A 21,791-nucleotide genomic window follows, 5' to 3' on the forward strand; every position below is an offset into this window, starting at 1 on the left:
CATCCAGTCATGTGGATGTGTTGCAACATATTGCTAACAAACAAGCTAATTGAGAAGTAATAGATAATCGACCTTTTGCCTGGTAGTGAGACAAACTGCAGGAACCACGCAAACTCTGTGTAATAGTTTTCTCCTTGCCTTTCATGTAGCGAAGCATGCACGTCCTTTGTCCTCTTATTTGTTTACTGAAGCGGCTTAGTCTGGCTGTCGGGTCAGTTTCACAAAAGATGCATTTGAAATGCAAAATCACATTATAGTTGATGGAGAATTTACCTCCATACGAACCGCGCGAACCATAACTGATGGACTTATGAAAGTTTTCGAGGATGTAGGCTGGCTGTGTGGCAGCTATACAGTACTGGGAAGGACATTTAAGAAGACTGTGTTTAAGGAAAGAAAAGATGCAAACCAAACATCATGTCCTGGTACTCATGTGAATAGACCACGAAAAATGTCCACCCCTGTATATTACCTCTTTCTGCATGGGGCAGACTAAGTGAAGTACAGAAAAGTGGGGTGGGTGGGGTTTCCATTCACAGGCTGTCCGTGCATTGACAAACACGAGTGAGAATGCCGGGATGTGTGGATGGCTGGGAAGTGAACATGCTCAATCGAAAGAGACCCTCTCATTCTCAGGATCAAAGGTCATTCTGCAGAGTCAATTAGTGCAGTCACCGTGGGAAATGGTCAATTTCAGGGTCTCAGTCTTATCAATCAGATGTTGCTGAACGAACACTGTGGCAGGCTCAAACAAATGTGCTATGGAGTCGTGGCTCACAGTGAGAAAACACACACAACACACAGATACTTTGCTTTAACTTGTTACCTTGATGCGTTTCTGTGTGCGCATTGGTCAGCTGCAGTTAACAATATCACCAATAAAAAAATGACTTAGCAAAGTTTGTACCTCTGGTACTTTTACATTCTCAACTGAATGTTCCCATTGAGGGGCAAACATTGCCGCGTGCCGGCAAAGGCATCCGCTCTTTTGATCTTGTCAGGGTTCGTCCAAGGTCGCAAACGTCCATAAGACGTAGGCAGACATTCGCCTGCACTGCTCGTCACAAAGAAATCTGTTCAACATTTTTACCTTCGTCAATGCTCACTAACGTTTGTCCCTCAATGGGATAGGGACTTTATATACCTTTAGGTTGTATCGGTAGGATTCAAAAGTACCCCTTGGCTTAAAAAGTCCCTGACGTCAGGCTGATACAACACCATCTATATTCCAACGTGACCCTTTTTTTCAAAATTTCATGACACATTTTATCTTCCTGATTGCTCAGCGTGTTTGCATTAACATTAACATTCTTCTCATCTGTCAACCGGCACCAAAACATTTAATCCCGCCCCTGCCCTGACAGATTCCAAGTGCCACCTGCACCTTTTCCCAGCTCTCTTATCACTCCACCAGCATTAGGATCGAAGACCAAACGGACTGTATGCCTTGATAAGAGATCGTTTTGGGGAAATTGGGACAAGGAGGAGGGGGCATAGGTAATCATTTCTATTTCCAGAAACCTTTGGTGGATTTGATCACAACTGTTGCTTTTCTTCACAGCCAGATAGAGACCTCCTGCTTGTGCGCCTTTGAAAAGCAGAAAAAGTATCACTAATTAGTAATTATATAGGTGGTCACAAGTGAATGCTCACAAGCAGTTGACTTGTAATAAATTCCCCAAATACTCAACGAAAAATTATGATTGTAAAAACAGTAATTCATCAAATGTAGTTATGCAACAGTTGTATGACATAAATGTTAAATTAATCATAACTATATCCTAACAACTATAACTTTATTTAAATGTAATTTAATGTACCGGTGATGAAAAATGTAAACCTTTTTTTTAGACATCCTTCACTCCGCGCACCAGATGTCTTCTAGATGTTGGATTTAGAGGCAATCTGGTCCATTCTTATTAAACTTGATTTAATCCAGAAATAATAATTTAGTAATAGGGTTGTGTTTAGCCTGTTTAATGGGGTCCAAATTTAGTCCAAAAATAGTTGTTCAGGGTTGTTAGGGTCCCTAACAGTCTTGGTTTGAACAAGTCCCTAAAATGGGTTAATTAAACGGGCAAACTGGAAGCGAGTACGCAGGCACGACATAATTAAGCACTTGCAACACTCGTAGAACAACGGGCGCCATTTCTAGGTGAATTAATGCGTGTTCCCAGGTGAATACAGGGACTGTTTGGCTCAAGGCGAACAGATGCTAAGATAGGACAGCACCAAAGGATGAGCAGCTCGACACACAGCAGCATTGAAGTCAGCTTCAAACCTCACCTGTAGTCGGCATTGATTCCCGTCCAGAAAAGAGAGAAGTGTGCTTCTTGTTCATGCGAATTTGAGAGAGATTAGCTCTTGGGCTCCAAATGTTACTTCTCCCTATGTGCAAAAAAAAAAAAAACACAATTCTGTCCATTCATTAACAACCACAGAAGGAGATTCCATTAATCTCTTCATTAGTCCACATCAAAAATAGAAGTACTTATTAAAATCAGATCCAGCTGTGTACACTCGTTAAATCCGGCCGCACGGTACGCCGCTTAACAATGCTGGTGGCACGATACCAAGACCAGGGCACAAGAAAGGGGGTATGTTTCTATCACCCGGCCTGTTTTAACTTAGCACCCCATGATAATTGCTGTGCTCTTGGCAGGGGGCTATGAATAAACATGACGTTTGTCAGGGAGTATTTGAATGTGCCAATTTTAATTTACACCCGCACTGCAATGTCCGCTGCTTTTTTATTTTTGCAATTTCCCCTCATATTTTCCCATTCTTCCATTCCCAGTCAGGTTCATTCCCTGTCTCACTGGCTCTCCTTTCTCTTTCTACATCTGGAAAATCCCATTAATCCTAGCCAGTGGTTTGAACAAAATTTATGGGCTAAGCGATTGATTTGAGTATTGATCCCACTCAGCTGAACAATCATCAAGGTGGTAAATTGGTTTCTTGGAGGATATGTATTTTTTTTATTGCTGGTCTATGCATGTGGGAGTCCCTGCTTGGATTTTAAAACATCCTACTTTTGGCGATAATGTTGAGAAGACCAAGCCTGAGAAAGTAATGTATTCAATTTGGCTATTGAGTTCAGTTTGAAACTAGTTTTCAGGAGTATAATTTCACAATGTGAACACAGAAGCTAAACATTCTTGATTGGTCTTGTTCAAGGCCAGACCTTTTTAGCGTGCACAATATAAGATGAGAAAACACGTTTTGGAAAGAAAAAAAAAAACTTCAATATTAACAAGTAAAAATACATGTCACCAAAGAGGTTATATTTTACCTTAGTTATTTGCAGAAATATTAACCTCCATTATGAATATATCAAACTTGGACTTACTATATTTCAACTTCTTGTCAAAGATCTAATCGTCAAAATTCTTCCTAAGGAAGTATAAAATCGATATGTATTACAATTCATTATCCCACTAACCCCCAATTTTCATTGATTCTTTACATTTTAAGGTAGTAAGATCCAGTTCTATTCAAAACTAAAAAATAATTGATGCTTGTCTTCCTGAAAAGAGCTTGGACTAGTACCCCAAATGTGCATCCGCTATTAATTTTGACATTAACTAACGAGTCCTGAATCAACTAAAATAGCCTAATAATTATAAATGTGCCAAAAATAAATCACAGTTCAAAAAAATGTGAAAAATCCAATTTGACCATAATAGAAAAGAAATTGCACTCAATAAACGGTGGTGCTTTATCTTCAGCATATATTTATAAATTCATTTTTTCAAACTCATCCGGGTACCCCAACACTGGCACTATGTATTATTCCATTTCAGATGTTCCATTTTAGTTGAAATTAAGCTTTGTCAACCTCCGGAATTTTTGCGCCGTACCCATGTAAAATATTTCTTTGGGCCATACTCTAATACTTTTCTTTGTTGGTCTTTATTGACTGAGTTTAATGCTTATTAGCCTGACAAATATGCCTGACACACATGCAAAAATCTGTGGGCATCTGCTTGAGTGTAGCGTGTTAGCTTTATGCACTCCCAACAAAGATATCTCACATACAGTATACGGAGACGTGAGTGCCATCCAAACATTCCTCTCTAACGACTATGTGCTAAGTCTTATTCTGACTCAAATCCAAAAATTTGGACTCGGCGTTCGTTTTCAGTGGCCAAGTTGCAGGTCAGTTTAGGACACTGCTGATTTATGTGCAGGCCTACTGAATAATACCTTGTATATCATCTCATCCTGACCAGGATCTATCTGAAATATCTAACAAAATAAGAAACAAATGAGCAACTTTGATAATGGTACCATAATGAAAGTTAAATTTGAGTGGCATTCATGATAGAAACAGTGTTGGTAAGCATTCAGTTTATGACAGCCAAAGTCAGATACACTTGTCTAAATTTTCCATAATTTCGAGATAAGACTTAAACAACTAAAGAAGCACTATAAGGTTTATTGCAGGAGTCAAACAAACTGCGATTTGAACTTTGTGTTATTACGCTCTGATAAAATCAAAGGCTGAAGTGTTGTAGTCAATAACTGGCAATCTGCCAATCGTTTACTGACTGTGTATGGCCACATCTTCTGCACAAAGATAAAGTGTGTGACTCGCCTGCATAGAAATTCAACTCAAAGCGTCTGTCGCAGTGTCAGCGAGTTCATATTATGTGTGAGTACGGGGAGCAGATCTTGGAAGATCAGGCGCCATGAATGTTGCTGGTTTGACAGAGCAAAAGGAAGAGCTTGTCAGGGAAACAGTTTGTGTCGCCGGTCCTCAAAAGGTCAGCCAACAGAGCCCCAACCCCTGCACCGCCCTTATGCTTGTCTGTCACCAGTCTCCCTCTTAAAGACGGGTGTCCCCTGCCCCTCGTCTAGGCTCCTATCACCCGCTGCCATACACCGCTTTTGATAACCCGAGCTTCTTGTCAGAGAGTCGCTTCCAGGCAGGACAGCCCTTTGATGAGGACCCTAACACTTGCTAAAAGCACTGACATGCGGTGGTAGCGGTGCTGGAGTTGAACGGGGTGGCGTTTGAAGATCTTGGGCATTACATGCACGCGTCTTTTCAGTCACGCACACACACGATTACACTTGATTCCAGGGTCTTTAGATTGGGAGGCAGAGAGAGGAGGCTTAGCAAGTGGCTCAAAGAAAGCATTCCTCTGAAGGTCTTCAATGCGCTCTGATGGTTCTAATGAAGTCATTTGAATTTTGCTTTCATCCTTACCTGCTGATCCAATATAGGACCATAGACTGATGTATAGGGAGGATAGAAAACCAGTTGTGATCAGACACTTCATTGACAATTCGAAAAAACGACGTTTTGAGGCTCAACAAATACTGAACTTGTTTTTTCTTCTTTTTTTTTTTTGTTACCCAAACAACATAACGCAATTTGCAAAGAGGAGGTTAACTGCCCTGAAAGCTGTAGCTATATTTATAATATAAAATAAAGTAACATTATAAATGAAAAAAATAAAGGCTATTTCATTCATTCATTGCCTTCTGAACTTGCACATTTCAACAAACGGGATTTTTCTCCCTTTTATTTGCCTTTGGTTCAATTTAGGATCATGGCAAAACTATTTACCACTTGGCCACTCAGGCAAACGAGATGTAGAACCCTCCAGACTGCAGTTCAGGCTGCGTTGCTTGCTGTACCTTAACAGACAATGTTTTGTCTTCTTGAAAGCTAAACAGACTATGCTGGACACCATTCAAAAATGATTCCAAGCCTCATAAGCGTTTGATGCCAAAGTTAGCAATCAAAGAGTGATATCTTCTTTTTTTTTCCATGTGATCATAAATGGTTTTACTGCCTTCAACAAGAGTCGCTTCAACAAATAGATCTCTGCAAGATTCCCACCATAAGGTAGAAAAACACATTCCTTTTCAAAGTACCCATACTTGCACCTGCTTCTGTGGCTAGCCTCTAGCATTGATCCACATTCCCCAGCATTCTCACTGCCGTTGATACTAATGAAGATCAAGTTCTCACGTACTGTCATCACAGTAGCTCCTGACACTAACGAACAAAGGTACACAGGATATTTTATTTCTTAGACATTTCATAGGCCAATGTTTGTTGATACCAAAAAAGGAGACATTTTCCTCATTCCTTTTTCCCCAATACGGGCTTTTTTTGTTTGAGTCTCTGAATTGTGGTGTAATGATTAACATGGCCAGGCATGGGAAGAGACTGGCTGTTACAAAGGAAGATGTTGTTTTGGCGCACTGTTTGACCTGACCTGCTTCCAAAGCTCACCTGGCAGGTCCATGGGAGCCAGCGGCTGCAATTCAGCAGGCGTAAATGTTTTAATCATTGGAACGAGTGGAATTACACCGAAATTGCTGAAAATGGACAGACAAGAGAGACCTGAACCAAAAACTGTTAAATGAGCTCATAAAAAAGCCACAAAGTTAAATGTGAAAAGAATCATAAGAAAACACTTTGGGGTATGTGTGCAGGACCTTTGAGCAAGATTGAAATACATTCAAATGATTTGAATGTAATCAATCAACACGAACAACATGTGAGCAAGTCTCCACAATAATGCTTGGGATACAGTATGTTTAATCGTATTTGTTTATTTTAAACAATATGATCCCTCTAAAAATCTGTCAAAAAAATTCACAGGACATTTTTGTGCTTTTCTCGATATTCCCAACTAGGTTGACGACCAGATGAAGCTTCTGCAGAACTGCTGGAGTGAACTCCTCATCCTGGACCATGTCTTTAGACAAGTGGTGCACGCCAAGGAGGGCTCCATTTTATTGGTCACCGGTCAGCAGGTGAGTAATTGCAAACCAGAACCCAACAAGATTATTTTTTTTAAGACACAACCATCAATTGTGAGAGTTTATATAGTGAGGGCTACTGTAGAGGCAAAAGGTGAGAAGCTCCACATGTTTTTAGCTGTGTGAATTCACCCATCTACTTAAGTCTGACATTTACACACAAACAACGACAATAATAAAAATGCATTCAATAAATTTATTTCTACAATAATTCAGAGGATTTGATGTATGCTGTTCTCATATTTATGAAGCCACCTCACATATCCACGGAGCTCAGAAGTGTGTGCCTGCACATCATTCAAATTCAGTAGAATCACCTTACACCAGTTGTTTCAAAAGTTAGACCTGGTTCTAGCAGGTGCAAAGTCTACTTTTGGCCACCAAATTGCCAGGTGTGCCTGGGACATGCAAAAGAAAACTTCCTTTTGTTGAATCTCTCTATCCATGTTGGCAACTGTAAGTTTGATGACAAAAAAAAAAAATTTCTAATGACATTTTTGATTATGTTGTCTCCTATTAAAATGTATGTGCATTTTACATCCATCAAATCCATCCATTTGTGGTTGCGGGAATGCCAGAGCCTATCCCAGCAGACCTTGGCAGAACTGGTGCCAGGCAATCGCAAGACACACATAGACAAACAACCATTCACACTCACAATCACACCTACCATGCATGTATTAGAAACGTGGGAGGAAACCGGAGTACCAGAGAAAACCCACAAGGATACGGAGAGAACATGCAAACTCCACTAAGGAAGGCCGGAAGGGACCTCTGCATTGTTAGGCGGGCGTGCTAATCACTCTCACACTATGCATTTCACATGAGTAGCATAATGCATCATAGAATGTATTCAATTTGTACATGTTAAGCACATTCACAAATATGTCTTTGATTTATACCAAAAGCCTCATTCATTTTTTACATTGACCTTAAAACAGAAAGAACACAAATGTAATGTCATTTTCAGGGTCACCAACAAAGCGGCAGCTACTGAATGTGTGTTTTCAAAGGAGACTGTCATAAGCTCAAACATGAAATGGAGCTTATTAAAATGCATTCAAAGATAAAATGACAAATAGGCTGATCTGTTGAAAGCTTAAGCAAGGCCTCACTGCACCGTGCCATTTTCCAATATGATGACACTGATGTTTTGACAGCCCAATACTGCTGGTGTTCATGAAATTTAAATGACTAAAATTTAAATAAAAGTAAAATAAATGATGCCCCACAATCAAATGAATGAATGCCTTTTGCTTTGAATGCACTGCTAGCGCACACAAATACGCTTCAAATCTGCCCTCCATACATTGTGCTTCGAAATGGATTTAAATCTGAAAGTTTATTTATATTTACCCAGCGTGTCTCTACAAGAGGAATAATAAAGTAGGATTGATTGACTAATTGATATGCAGGTCACTTGGGTTAGTGCTAACTCTGCTATAGTGGCATTATATTGTTTTCCCCTGTCTTTGTACTTCAGGCCAGGAGGCAATAACCTAAGGCATCACCATCAACAGTCCAATCCTTCAATGAAGTTATTTCATGCACAGTTGATTTTATGTAAATTGATTGACACTTTGGAAAGGGGACAGCGCCTACCTCTCACTTCAGCCATAACTCTCTCCTTTATGAATGGGGAAGAAGAAAGGAAGTACAAAAGCAGCTAGGAAAAGATTGGAGGAAAAGAAATGTCCTATAGGGGAATGGAGCACATATGTAATCAAAGTGCATCGCTATTCCTTTAGGGATATGAAGACTTGTGTGACTGTGGCCCTGGCACTGGGCTTTTACCGTTTGAATATGCGTGTAACTTTTTTTACCATGGAGTGTAGCAAGTGGGATTACTTTACTTTAGGATTACTTAGAGCAGTCAGGACTTGATAATGAATTGTCAATAAATATAAACATTTTATTCAATGCTGTTTATTGTGTGAGTGGCAGCTAAAAACTAATAACCTGCCTGACAAAATGCTATCTATCTATCTATCTATCTATCTATCTATCTATCTATCTATCTATCTATCTATCTATCTATCTATCTATCTATCTATCTATCTATCTATCTATCTATCTATCTATCTATCTGTCTGTCTGTCTGTCTGTCTGTCTGTCTGTCTGTGTCTGTCAATCTTATATCACCACATGTTTTACTTTCATTTATTGATGTAAAAAATAAACATAAATTCAAGCATTTTTTTTTCTTTTTGCAGGTAGACTATGCAGTGATTGCATCCCAGGCTGGAGCCACCCTCAATAATCTATTGAGCCATGCCCAGGAACTGGTGGCTAAGTTACGTTCTTTGCAAATGGATCAACGGGAGTTTGTCTGCCTGAAATTCCTGGTCCTCTTCAGTCTTGGTGAGTCCAAAAAGAGGGTATTTTTGAATGTTCTAATGGGGGGCGCTTCACAAGAGCTTAAGGAGCTTAAGTTTTTTTGGTTTATGTAGTTGTGATAAAATTAAGCATTATACAACAGAATGGAATGGAATGAATGAAACCTTGTTTACTCTTCTTTCAAAGTCTAAAAAAAAGGCAGCGATGGAATAACACAGCAAATTCAGTATGAAGAATCCTGGATTACGATTTGGAATCAAAGATCAAGTTATTGATGTACTAGAGATGCAAAGGGGTGGCTAGTGAGGATTTGACAGTTTGTTATAACAGGAAAAGAACTGAAAAGATTGTCAGAGGTTGTGAAATAAAGGGATATGTTCTAATAGATTAATATGGGATTACCTTGACAATGTCTGCGCATGTGTGTAAGATTCTACTCGTGTGTATGAGCTAGTTTTGTTCGGTATGTGTCTTCACATGGCATAGGGTTTGCTGGGGCTCAGGGTCTAAATAATTTGGCAGAAACATCATCCATAATGAAAGACTGACCTCAGGGATGTGTATAGCCCCAGGCAGTGCCTGTTTTCCAGCATTGCCTGAGTCTCCCACAGAAGAAACCCGACACAGGTGGCGTTGCATTTGCTGAGGATATGTGTGGTGGTAGAGGTGGTGTTTGGACTCAGCAATGCAAAGCCTGGAGATTTAACATTGATTCACACCGCGCACAGCTGAGCAGAGGTGTGCGATTGATGGGGCTGATCTGAATATGTGTAATGGAACGAGAAAGCAAACGCTCACAGAAGTGGCCTGCATACTGCCAGCAGCACCAATTAATACACGGATGTAGCTAAATGAGGCATGAAAGTAGATCAGCTTTGGCTGCTGAGTGCCGAAATGAGCCCTAACGAAGGATGAGATTTATTTAATGTACACTGGTGGAATTAAGCAAGAACTTAAATGATGAAATAAGTGCTACATAATCATTATATATGGTCAGGATACAGACTACAAACATAACTGACTCAACTTGTCAGTTGTTTATCCAAGTAAAAGCTGTCACACACTATATCTGCAGCTGGGTGTTTTCCAATGTTTCTTATATGTTGGTACAAGTCAGGTCTTGTGCCACCTATTCAGCAAACTGCCAGATTGGCAAACCATAGCTTGTCTTGGCTATAACCTCTTTGTTGCAGTTTAAACTAACGGTGTAAACTCAGTTCATTTTTCATGAATGGAGTAATATCATTAATTAGTTTTGTGAAACACCGTTATCATTATGTACGTTAAAAGTGATGTGAAGAAAAACGGCACACATGGGATCTTAACAAAGAAGGTCAAACCAATTAATTTATGAACAACTTTAATATACCTCAAAGACCGGCACACCCACACCTACCCCTAGACAAGTTGCGTCCGAGTGATTTTCTCAGTCTTTCTTGTTACATGAAGAATAATGGGCGAGGTGGTCCACAAATCAAATAGACAGGGGTTGGATTGCAGTGATTTTAAGCCATTCGTTTCCAATGATCATCATATTTGCCCCGAGAAAGCTGCATGCGCACTTCTGCAAATGGCTCATAAATATTCCATATGAGGGCAAACGTGGACAGTTTTATTGCTCCACTGTGACGTGTTTGGTTAATTTCATTGAGCAGATGTAACAATAATGTGGGAAAATCTAATAATAGCTTTAATCTTTTGAGTAAAAATAGAATCACGGTCAAAGTGCTGTGTGGGACAAAGGTAGTTGCTTGTAGTACAAAAATACGGAACAAGTATTTATGTTGTTGAAATGTGACTTATACTGTATAAGATACTAATTGAAGAGAGAACCTGCTGTCAGGTTAAGTACACTAAATACTGAAGTTTATGTACAATTATATGGCCATTATACACATTTGAATTGATTGGATATAAAGCATTTTTCCAAAGCTGTGAAAACAGTTAATTTGCTGGGTAATGAGTTACTTTTATTATAAGGTAATTAAATTACTAACTCAGTTATTTTTTGGGGCAGATAATGAGTAACTATAATTACACTTTTGTGACATTCACAGCAATACATAGTTGAGTAAATTAATCAACAACTACTTAATTACCTCTATTCTAGAGCATGGACTAAGGAAGAACATGTTAAAATTTGGCAGAAAGTGGAGTCCAAGTAAGGATACAGATAATAATAAAAAATATAAATACCATCATTTGAATCTTGAAACTATTAAAATGTCCCTTGATTAGAATATCCCAATAATATCCCAAGGGTCAAGATTTACAGATATATTCTTACAGCATACAGCATATCTTATGTTGGCAAAGTCAAACAGTTTAACGGCAAATTTAACTCATGCAGTGTGTTAACCCCACTTAGCGGTTGCATACACTCCAAATACAGTTGGGTTCAAAATAACCCAATTATAAGTTAAAAAAAAAGTGTCTGCCCAAATATTGGGCTGAAATTGACCATGTAGTGTGTTTTGCACAAGACAACCCCCTATGGCTCATTTTGTACAAGATAGCCTCAAAAAGGGTGTTGTTTTATAAAAAGCAAAACAGAAAAGTGTGTCTAATTGACCCACATATTCATTTCGGTCTTTTGTCAACCATAATCGGATTATTCTTATTGTTTTTGTTTGTTTGATTGTTTGTTTGTTTCTTGTTAAGTGTGATATAAGTTTTCCTGGAATGACAACCAATGTGGAACACTGGTTTCACTGTGGCCGGCTGATAGCTCTGGAAAAGCCAGCTTACTAGATATAATGGAGACACTAGAAGTGGGAGTTAATTAGCCCCGCTGCGCAGACTCTGCAGAACAACTTGCTCACAGATACATTTTCACAAATAATCTGGTTGTTTAGTTTCACACTTGTTGGAAAGCGAGTGGGGAGGGGGCACTCCAGGGACTGTCAATGAAAGTGTAAAATGACCGAACTAAAGCGAAGGTCAGCAATGTTCTAGTATGATGATGACAATTTTGCTATTTGCTATTTTCTGGTGTGGATAAATGCACGTTTGGTCCCACACATAACTATGTAAGACAAAATGCCTTCAATCTGTGGTCTACATTTGTCTGCCATAATTATTCCGTTAACAATTACTTTGGTACTTCACTATCAGTGATATGGAATAATAAAAATCCCTTATTGTTCTGTGCCTTTCCTTACCTTGACTTTTTCCATTATTTCCCATACTGACTGAGCGATCACGCTTGCCTGACTACAGAACTCTTAGTTAAGCCTCTTGTCAATAAAGAGAGAGTGATATAGATGTCACTCCAGCTGAGAGAAGACTCGTCCTGACCTGAGTTTGACCGTCTTTTTTCAGTCTTTTTTTTCTCACTGTCTCACTTTATCCATCTCCTTCTACAGCGTCTTCTCTATTTGCTGTCATTCGTTCCTTGTCTCAAGTGAAGGCTTTTGCCCTCTATCAAGAGGGAGATGATCACTCTACTAGCATTGATCTCTCTGTGGAACTGTGAGCAATGGCCATGTGTGTGTTTGTATGTGCGGCAGTAAAGTCACGACCATTAAAGCTCCAGAGACAGAGTACAGCCTGGGTCAGAGTTCACAGAAGAATTATTACTAGTTGTCTGGTGACAGTACACTGTTAATAGGTCTTTGATTTCCTTTTAAAAGTCTTAAACTCTTAATAGAAATACTGCCAAGCTGCTGTTTTATGTGATCGTGAGGTGACAGGTAAGCCCAAAAAGTGACATCTTGGCTTTCAGTTAAAAAAACGGTCATTTTATTAGTTGACAATTAAAGCTATATAATGTACTGGATGCTTTGTGAATTCTGCAGTGCTCTGCTATATAATGAATGGCTGTAACTGAGGAAAAAAAAAAAAAAAAACACTTATCAATTTTCACAAGTGTGCTGTTTGATCTAAATTCCCTTGGCCAGAGACAGACAGCACTCATATTGGCAAAGCACTTGCAGGCTCAGAGGTCAGAGTCTGCTCTGCCAGCAAACAACTGGGCTCTCCTCGTCCGACCACGTCAGCTCTAATTGGGTGAGACGTGCACTGCCAGCCCTCGTCAACTGGGAGGAGAACCAGAGAAGCTGTCAGAGCAGGGCTGAGTGCTAAATGCTCCCAGCAGAGAAGCGGGATTTGAGGACACAACTTATAATAATGCTCTCAAATTGTAGTGTTTAGGGAAAAAAAAAAAAAAGTTGATAGAGAGGTAAATTGTTTGGAGGTCCACTGATAATGGTGCACTCTTGGACTACATTTCACCCTTGTAGAAACATTCTAACATATTGTTGACCTTTTTTTAGCTGTGTGGCAAGCGCAATTCATTAAACATACTTCAACAATAGGATAGTAAACAATTTGGACAAATAAACACATCTTTGGCAATGATTTAAAAGTATATTTTCCAAAGAAACATTTGTGTTGACCTACAAGCAGTTCAACATAATATTTAAGAAAAATAGTGCTGTCAAACAATTATAAATGTTTAACTAATTAGTTGCAAAATGTTCCATAGTTAATTTTTGATTAAACCTAAATCAAGCACTGCTGCCTTATTTTTTTTAAGGGGGAGCTCTTGACTTTGCCAGACACTGAACCACTGCTGACGAGACAAACATGGTAAATGTGACTGACCTTGGTAAAACAGTGCAATATCTCCAGTTCCCGCTATGTCTGTCCGTATAGCAGGAGACAAAGAGACACACTAAAGTCCCAGTCAGGTGGATCCCAATTAAGCAGCAGCCGTAGCTACGAAGAATCAATCTGCTGATCTTTGACCAGGTTCTTCATACACTCCAACCCATTCCCTATACGCCCGGCAAATATTCATATCCTGAAATGAACCGAATCATTTGAATTCGTCAGGGCATTGATTAACATAAGAAGACGGCAACAGTTCAATATATACTCCCGCTGGGACCAATGTGAGGGCCAAATAGTAGAGCATGTAAAAGGCGCAACACTGTACAACTTCATTAAAAGCAAGAAAATAGACATGTTATTTTAAGATGCACATTTTTTTTCTTACTTTTGTGTACTCAGCAATATGGAGTTATCTTTTGACCTGATTACTTTGTACGGTTCACAATAATAACGCTTGGCAAACTTGGACCACCCAGCACCTATTCTTCTGGCGGTTGGATTTTGGGCTTAGTCTGGTACGTCCGCCGTAGCTGATTTAATCCATAAATAGAGTTTGGTGATTGGATTGTGTTTAGCCCCTCCAACAGCTTCCAAATTTAGTCCCAAAATAGTCTTTGAAAAGTGGGTTGTGTTTTAACCTGTAAAATGTCATCCAAATTTCGTCAAAAATAGTCATTCATAATTGAGTTATGTTTAGCCCATCCAGTTGTTATTTTAAGACCATCCAGTGTGGTCCAGATTTAAGTAGAAATTAGTCATTGAAATTTACTTACTGTCAATTTGATTTAATCTGGTACAGATTTTGTCCAAAAATGGAACCTTAAAAACTGGGGTGAATTTCGCCTATCGAATGTGGTAAAACCTTTTGCTCCAAATAGTCTTTTACCATTAGATGACATTTAGCCAATCCAAAGCAGTCTGTGTGTTCTGTTAGAACATTGTTGCTTTGGAAAGCATTACTCAGCTCTGTTAGAACATTGTTGCTTTGGAAAGGATTACTCAGCTCTGTTTATATAATATAACAAATTCTGCACTATAAAACTATTTGGGTAAAAATTAACCCATTTAAGGCAGTTCTTTAAAGGTCTCTAAAGAGCGGCTCAGCATTTGGGTCAATATAACCCAATTCTCCACGTTGAAAGTTAGAAGGTTGGAAGTTAGGTAGGGTACGCAAATGCACGGTGAAGCACGTCGCATTACGTATCAGTGATTTCTGTCGCGCATGCGTACCTGGGTACCAGTTATGGTCCTACCTGACTATATAATATACTTAGTATGAAGTATAAATTGAAACTTCAAAGAGTCATATAAGTTGACTCATGTCTGAAAGGTGGCATAAATCCATATTTGTTTGGTACAAACTATTTGATTATTATTTATTGACAGTCTGTGTCACATCTCCCATGTGTAAATGTGTGACTGGTGGATGGCAGAGTCAGTGGATTGGTGCAATGACAACCGTAATGGAAAATACAGTGGTGGTGATTGCAGTGGGAGTACACTTTAGATTTATGTATAAGGCTAATAAAGAGCAATCTATGCACAATACCTCGCCTTCTTCATCACTCCGCTTTGACTGTCGTGTAAAGTGCTGGGCAAACATATGCTGATTGAAAACTATTGGACTGTCATCTACTTTTCAAACAAATCTCTTTACCAGCCATAAGCATCCTACGGTCTTCACTCTGAGGCAGCAAACCGACAAATAAAAAAGTCCTTCGCCGTTTGCTCAAACTTTCTAGCTGACAGATCTAAACTCAACTAATCAAGTTTGAGTGTCCAGACTTTTCTTTCCTCTTATTCTCTCTCATCAAGGGTAGGCGGAAATATGCCCTAAAGCAATGAATCTAATACTTACACCTATTTCCTCTCAGTTTTAGCCTAAGAAATATAACGCGCCTTTCACTTTGTAGGGAATTCAGTGTAATCAGGCTGAGGAAAAGGCTTTTAGAATTTATGAAGCAATAAAAGCTCCGGATTGCCGTCATTACAGAATGCGAGCTGTTGTCATTAAGACCTGTTGTGGTGACTCGTGTGTAGTTGTGGGGAGATCACATTGGATCTTCTTTTTCTTCAGCCTTACACCTCAGCTGACAAAACCCAATGATTCTCGGCGTTCATTCACAGAGTGTCTTCCAAATCCGATGTCCCAATAAATTATCGGAAAAGCATTCACTAATTCTCCTTTTCTGATAATATCCAAGAAAAGGCAAACATACTGTCTCTCCAAGTAAATCAATATTTTATTAAATGTTTTAGTAGTCTCCTATATTCTTATCATCATATTTCATGCTAGGAAAATAGGATGAGTTTGGTCTTACGGTCCAGCGCTGTTTTGTTGTTATTTTCATAATATGTAATAATATGTGTGTATCAAACATCGGCCAAAAATAATCATCCAAATGGCTGATATTTTATGATTATTTGAAACATTTGCAGTAATTGTATACATGTAGCATTCTCATTATTTATTTGACACACACCAATAACATAACCATCTATCCTTAAATATGATATTTCCGGACCTGTGATTTAAAACATAGCAAATCTTCATTTTTAAAGCAATGGTTAGGTGAGCAATGTACGGAAGCTGTGCCAAAAATTGACCTGGCTGTCACTAATTTACTCGCAACAATTTGCTTACAAAAAAAAAATCAAATATATAGTTCAACATAAACTACGCATAAATGTGTGAAATGTGATACCTATTCGACTACTAGTAACATAAACACATATGACAAGATATAATTTCTTTTCAATTTAATTACACCACCCTGAAAAGCAAAGGTCCTTTAATAATATATTTACTGTTGACTATTTGACACCTACTGTATCTAAATGTAATAAGGAAACAAATGCTATGTTATTTATAATATATTTTTTTCAAAGGAAATAGGCAATTCATCCAAACCAGTTTTTTCCATGCCTAAAATATGTAGAGATATTATAATATTTATGTTGTTATTTTATATGTATCAAACGTGCTTCATGAGTTCATACACTTAACATACCGCATTTTCCGCACTATAAGACGCACCGGCTTATTCAAACAGTATGTTATTAAAAGTTAGAATTGTAAAAAACATATTTATAACTGAAATACAATGGTAAAATAGAAGAACTGACATGGTGATGAAGTGTTTTTCTTTTTTCGTTCTCCAAAAATGAAAACTCTGGGTTTACGTGCTATATGAGGCGCACTGTCAGCTTCTGAGAAAATTGAAGACTTTTTGGTGCGCCTTATAGTGCGGAAAATATGGTACATACTACAGTACTATAAGAGACTTAAAGGGAAATTAATATACATATTGAAAATGATGCACATACATTCCTGTGTTGAAAATCAAAGGACTCACGTTGCCACTATAATAATAATACTATTTAGAGTATATTTCATTTCCCAAGCAGTACAAATACCAAAAATTATGTTCTTTCTCACAACTTCCAGAATTACAACCAGTGTTACTAATTTACAAGAACACAGTTGCTGCATATATAGGATACAGCTGCAGGAGTTGTAAAGCATGTTTTGAAACAGTCATAATCCCCTTGTCACAACCATAACACGTGCTGCCCTTCATATCTCAGTATTGTGAAAGCAGTGTAGTGACGCTCGGATTTAGGACACATTGTAAACTACTGCACCTCTAAAACCAATCTAAAACATAAGCATAACCAGGCATATGCGTTTGGATTTTTTTTTCTAAAGAAAAAGACACTTCCCCTGTCCCACTAGTCCTCTGCTGATATTTTGCTCTCGCGTGTGGGTTGATTTAAGGTGGCCCAGAGAAATTGTTGCCCACCATCTCTCCCTTCCATTCTCCCTCTGCCTTATTACAGGCTGTCAGTTTATTATAAAACATTAGGAAAGCAGAGGGACACTTGCAGTTACTGTCTTATCGATCGGCACGGATAGATTCTGTGATTTAGAGTCCGCCTCGGCTCGTGCCCTCCGTGTTCTCGGTCTCCCATTTGCTTTGGCTATTGATGTTTCAACATTAACAGTTACAAGCTGCTACAGAAAATCAATTCTCAACTTTTATTACCGGCTGGATAACACTGAGGGCCCCCCTGCCAGCCCGTACTTAGAAGCTATGGATACTCTGCCCGGCACGTTGGGTGTTTTCTAAGTGGTATGGGCGATATCAATCATTTGTTGAACATGCTACGGAGTCCATCGGAGGCCGCATGGGAGCCTTAAAAGTAAGCTAAGTTGTGATCTTTTATTTTTTTATATAGTCCATACTAATATGCTAATATTGAATCTGTTTGAACAGTAAACACACCTCGACTTGCCACAGATGACGATTGATTCCCTCATTCATCATCACTGACCACCTTTCACCTGCTACACAGGTGCGGACGTGCGTGTATATGCGTGTGTGTGTGTGTGTGCGCACCCAAATCATGCGAATGTAAAGAGGCTGAGGCCTTTCAAAGATTTATGAGGAGCTACCGAGCAGCAGTACGGGAGCTCTTCTGGGACAAACAGCCCCCGGTTCTGCGCTCGCAGTCCCGATCAATGGAAGTCAAGTTCATTTCGCCCCTCTACTCCCCCCTTCTCCAGTCGTGGAGTGGCCCCACCGGTGGGCCTGCATTACACTTACACTACTTGTTTTCGCCACTGTGTACATGTGCGAGTGTGTGTGTTTCCCAATTGCCAAAGCTTCAGGTTATCATTATGTACAGGTCTGTCCGCTGCAATGCTAATACTAATACATTCTCAGTGGTCACGTCTTGGGTCCCAGCGCTGTGCTGGCAAAGAAGCCGCTACACTCCAATTATCAGCCAAGGGATGCATGCTCGGGCCGGGGAGGACAGACCCGGGCTACCCAGGGCCCTGCGGTGAACAGGTTTGTATTAGGGAAAATCAGCACAAATGGTGCAAGCACTTTTGTTGGAGTATAAAACAGCACTTTGTGATTTGTGGAATTGATGACATTTAATGAATGTTTTTTTTTCTTGCAAGCAAAATAATCCTGCATTCATCACAGAACCTTAATCATTGGAATACTTTTCCATCCACTGAGTTTTAAATTTGGTCTTCCTAGCAGGCACAAAGCTGGGACCCAAGATGCAACCAATGAGAATGTAGTATCGGGCCTAAGTTCCTTATGACCATGTTGAATTATCCAAGTGCTCTTCTATTAGTTTAGTAATTGACAATGACTCCATTATCGAATTAATCGACAACTTTTTAAATGATCGAGCAATCACTTAGAGCTATCTTTGACTCACTATTGTCAAAATACTCTTGTTTCAGTTTCTTAATAAAAATTATTCAGATTATTATTTTTTTGCTCAATCAAGATAAGACATTTGCAAATATCTGCATTTTAGTAGTTAAAGCATTGAGCGGTTGGTGAGTAACATCAGTCCCTCTCATGTGCTATTCCGAAACTGTGGTTTAGTTGTTGTTTTTATTCCAAAACAAGACCAATAAACAACAACTATTAGTTACTAAACAGTACTCGAAGTGAAAAGGGCTTTGTAAAACTTTTAAGTGTAAAACCCAAGTTTATCCAACTATTATATATATATATATATATATATATATATATATATATATATATATATATATATATATATATATATATATATATATATATATATATATATATATATATATATATATATATATAAAATACCTTTCTTGTTTTAACAAAGTTACAGGGCCCCTCTGTGAAGTGCACCTTAGGTCAAATGTTCAAAGCTAAAAATGCAATCAGATGGACCACCAGCTTTTACGCAGGCAGCCTGTCAATCATTTCTAAAGGTGTAAACATGAATAGTATGTCATCAGCCCTTCTGAAGAGGGAGAATCTACAGTGAGAGGTTTTGCTGCTGTCATTTCCTCCGAAAAGACCCCACTTAATGTCTTCATGCCTAGCCTAACAACTCATTCTCTCATAATGAGCAATAATATGTTTATCATAGATCCATATTGTAAATATATAACTTTGTACACTCACCTACTTCCCTTAAATCATAAATGGAGCCGCATGGCATCACAGTCTTGCCCGGCATGCAGATTGTCAGCCTTTGTGTTCCTTTACGATTGAGCACAGAACATAAGCATGTATTTAAACTATGGTGGTGGTAAGCTGGTGGTCAGGTGGCTGCTATAATACCCTACACTCTTTGTGTGTGTGCGTTTGTGTGCGTGTGTATGTGTGTGTTGTTTCTTCGGACAATGCAGTTACAAGATACCTCTGAGCAGACAGAGAGCAGCGGGGCTTTAAGGTTTTGTGATTGCATGCTGTGGTTTGTGTGTACATGTGTGTGTGAGTGTTTGTGTGTAACCAGAGACAGTGATTAAATGTTTTAAGGCGCAGATGATCCAACAGGTGTCCAAGCTCACTGGCTCTGGTTCTCCCATCCTAGCTCTCTTGCCGATGACCCCAACAACCCATCACAGCTCCTTGTTGGTCTTTTCTTATACAGGATGATAATTTTAGCAACAAAGCTACATGAGCCTACTTTCTGCACCCCCCCTACCCCCCCCCCCCCCCCCCCCTCCACACACACACACACACACACACAAACGCCTGTCGTAGCTTTCCAATTGCCTTTTTTTTTTGTTTTTTAACGTAACTCAGCCGGGCAACAACAAGGTGCAATCAACAATCATATATAAAACAAATAATAATAATCTTAATTGGTGATATGGGTATTTAAAATTATGTGTTTAATATATAGTCATATTTTTAGACATCCTTTTGTCATCCATCATGTCATACTCTAACTTGCTGCAATGGCGCACAGTGCTTTCGTGCCACCTGCCACTGATATCCATACACAAATTACACGCATGCTTATAAATACAAACTCAACGTTCCACAATGACAACCGACAAACATAGAACAAGTCAATAAAATTCTAACTGGAAACCTTGTTCTATCTTGGTTTCCTAAATGTTTGAAGATTATCTACAGCGCACAGTCAGTGATCAATTCACTTGGTATGTCCGGTATAGCTACCCCGCATGCTTTTGGAATATGCGAGGAAACCGGAGTGCCCAAAGACAAAACACACAGGCAAGGGGAGAAAATGCAAACTCCACTGAACCCACAACCTCTGCAATGTGAGGTGGATGTGCTAAAAAATCTTCCAACATTCCAATTATATGTAATGACAATGATATATATATATATATATATATATATATATATATATATATATATATATATATATATATATATATATATATATATATATATATATATATATTTATTTTTTTTTTACAAGGCAACAGATATTTAAACTAAAGTTTTAGCTGCAATGATGTGAATTGGATGAATTATGTGGGCGGGGATGTAGTCACATGAATACTATAGGTGGGAGGAATGGAGGGCCACCACTATATAGCAATTTGCACTTAAGTTAACTCCACTTGTCATGTGACAAGGGACCAAAATCACACAGAGAGCAAAGGCATTGAAAGGAGTCTGTAAAATATGGTCAGACTCTCTTTAGTCAGCACTACCCACTGCTTTCCATCATCAAGAAAGAACGATGGAGAAATAGAGAGAGTGATCGAGAAACAAGAGAGAGAGAGAGCAAGGAGAGAGAAAAAGAGGAAGGGGGTGGGGTGCTATGGATTAACTGTCCTTCATGCCGAAAATATACATCCCCAGGCACTTGGCGTTGAATTATTAATTCAAATTTGTCAGAAAAAGAATAAGAGGCGTCTATCGACGGGGAGACGGGCCCTTTAATGAGACCATTAAAGGGGAGGCTTCCCACAACAGGCACCTTACCGACTGCTGCAGGAGTTTTGTGGGCGGTGGGAGGGGATTGTGGGCGAGGTACTTGACCCCCCAATGATTTTCTGTCACTTTATCATAAACAAGAAAGGTTGACTTGCCCCTCCACTCAGCCAGCCCTCCCAAAGCTCCTAAACAAACCCTGTGTATAATTAGCCAAGGGGTGCAAAAGTGCACTGAATGTAAACAAGGTTATAGTGAGCATGACAATATCATCTGCCGCGATATTGGCGGAGGTGAAAAGAATTTCACTGTACTTGAGGTATGTCTAATGATTTGTCTCTGTCATAC

General features: G+C 39.1%; 1 protein-coding gene across 1 annotated transcript in view; it reads left to right on the forward strand.

The window, feature by feature from the left end:
- The window catches only part of nr5a2 (nuclear receptor subfamily 5, group A, member 2), a 57,932-nt gene that overhangs the window by 27,230 nt on the left and 8,911 nt on the right, over window positions 1–21,791 (forward strand). Inside the window, exons 5-6 of the mRNA XM_088426080.1 lie at window positions 6,658–6,777; window positions 8,997–9,144. Of these exons, the coding sequence (XP_088282206.1) occupies window positions 6,658–6,777; window positions 8,997–9,144 (268 nt within the window). The remainder of the gene's footprint in view (window positions 1–6,657; window positions 6,778–8,996; window positions 9,145–21,791) is intronic.

The sequence above is a fragment of the Hippichthys cyanospilos genome, chromosome 10, assembly GCF_059441005.1.
Source record: "Hippichthys cyanospilos isolate Australia breed blue-spotted pipefish chromosome 10, RoL_Hcya_1.0, whole genome shotgun sequence".
Classification (NCBI taxonomy): domain Eukaryota; kingdom Metazoa; phylum Chordata; class Actinopteri; order Syngnathiformes; family Syngnathidae; genus Hippichthys; species Hippichthys cyanospilos.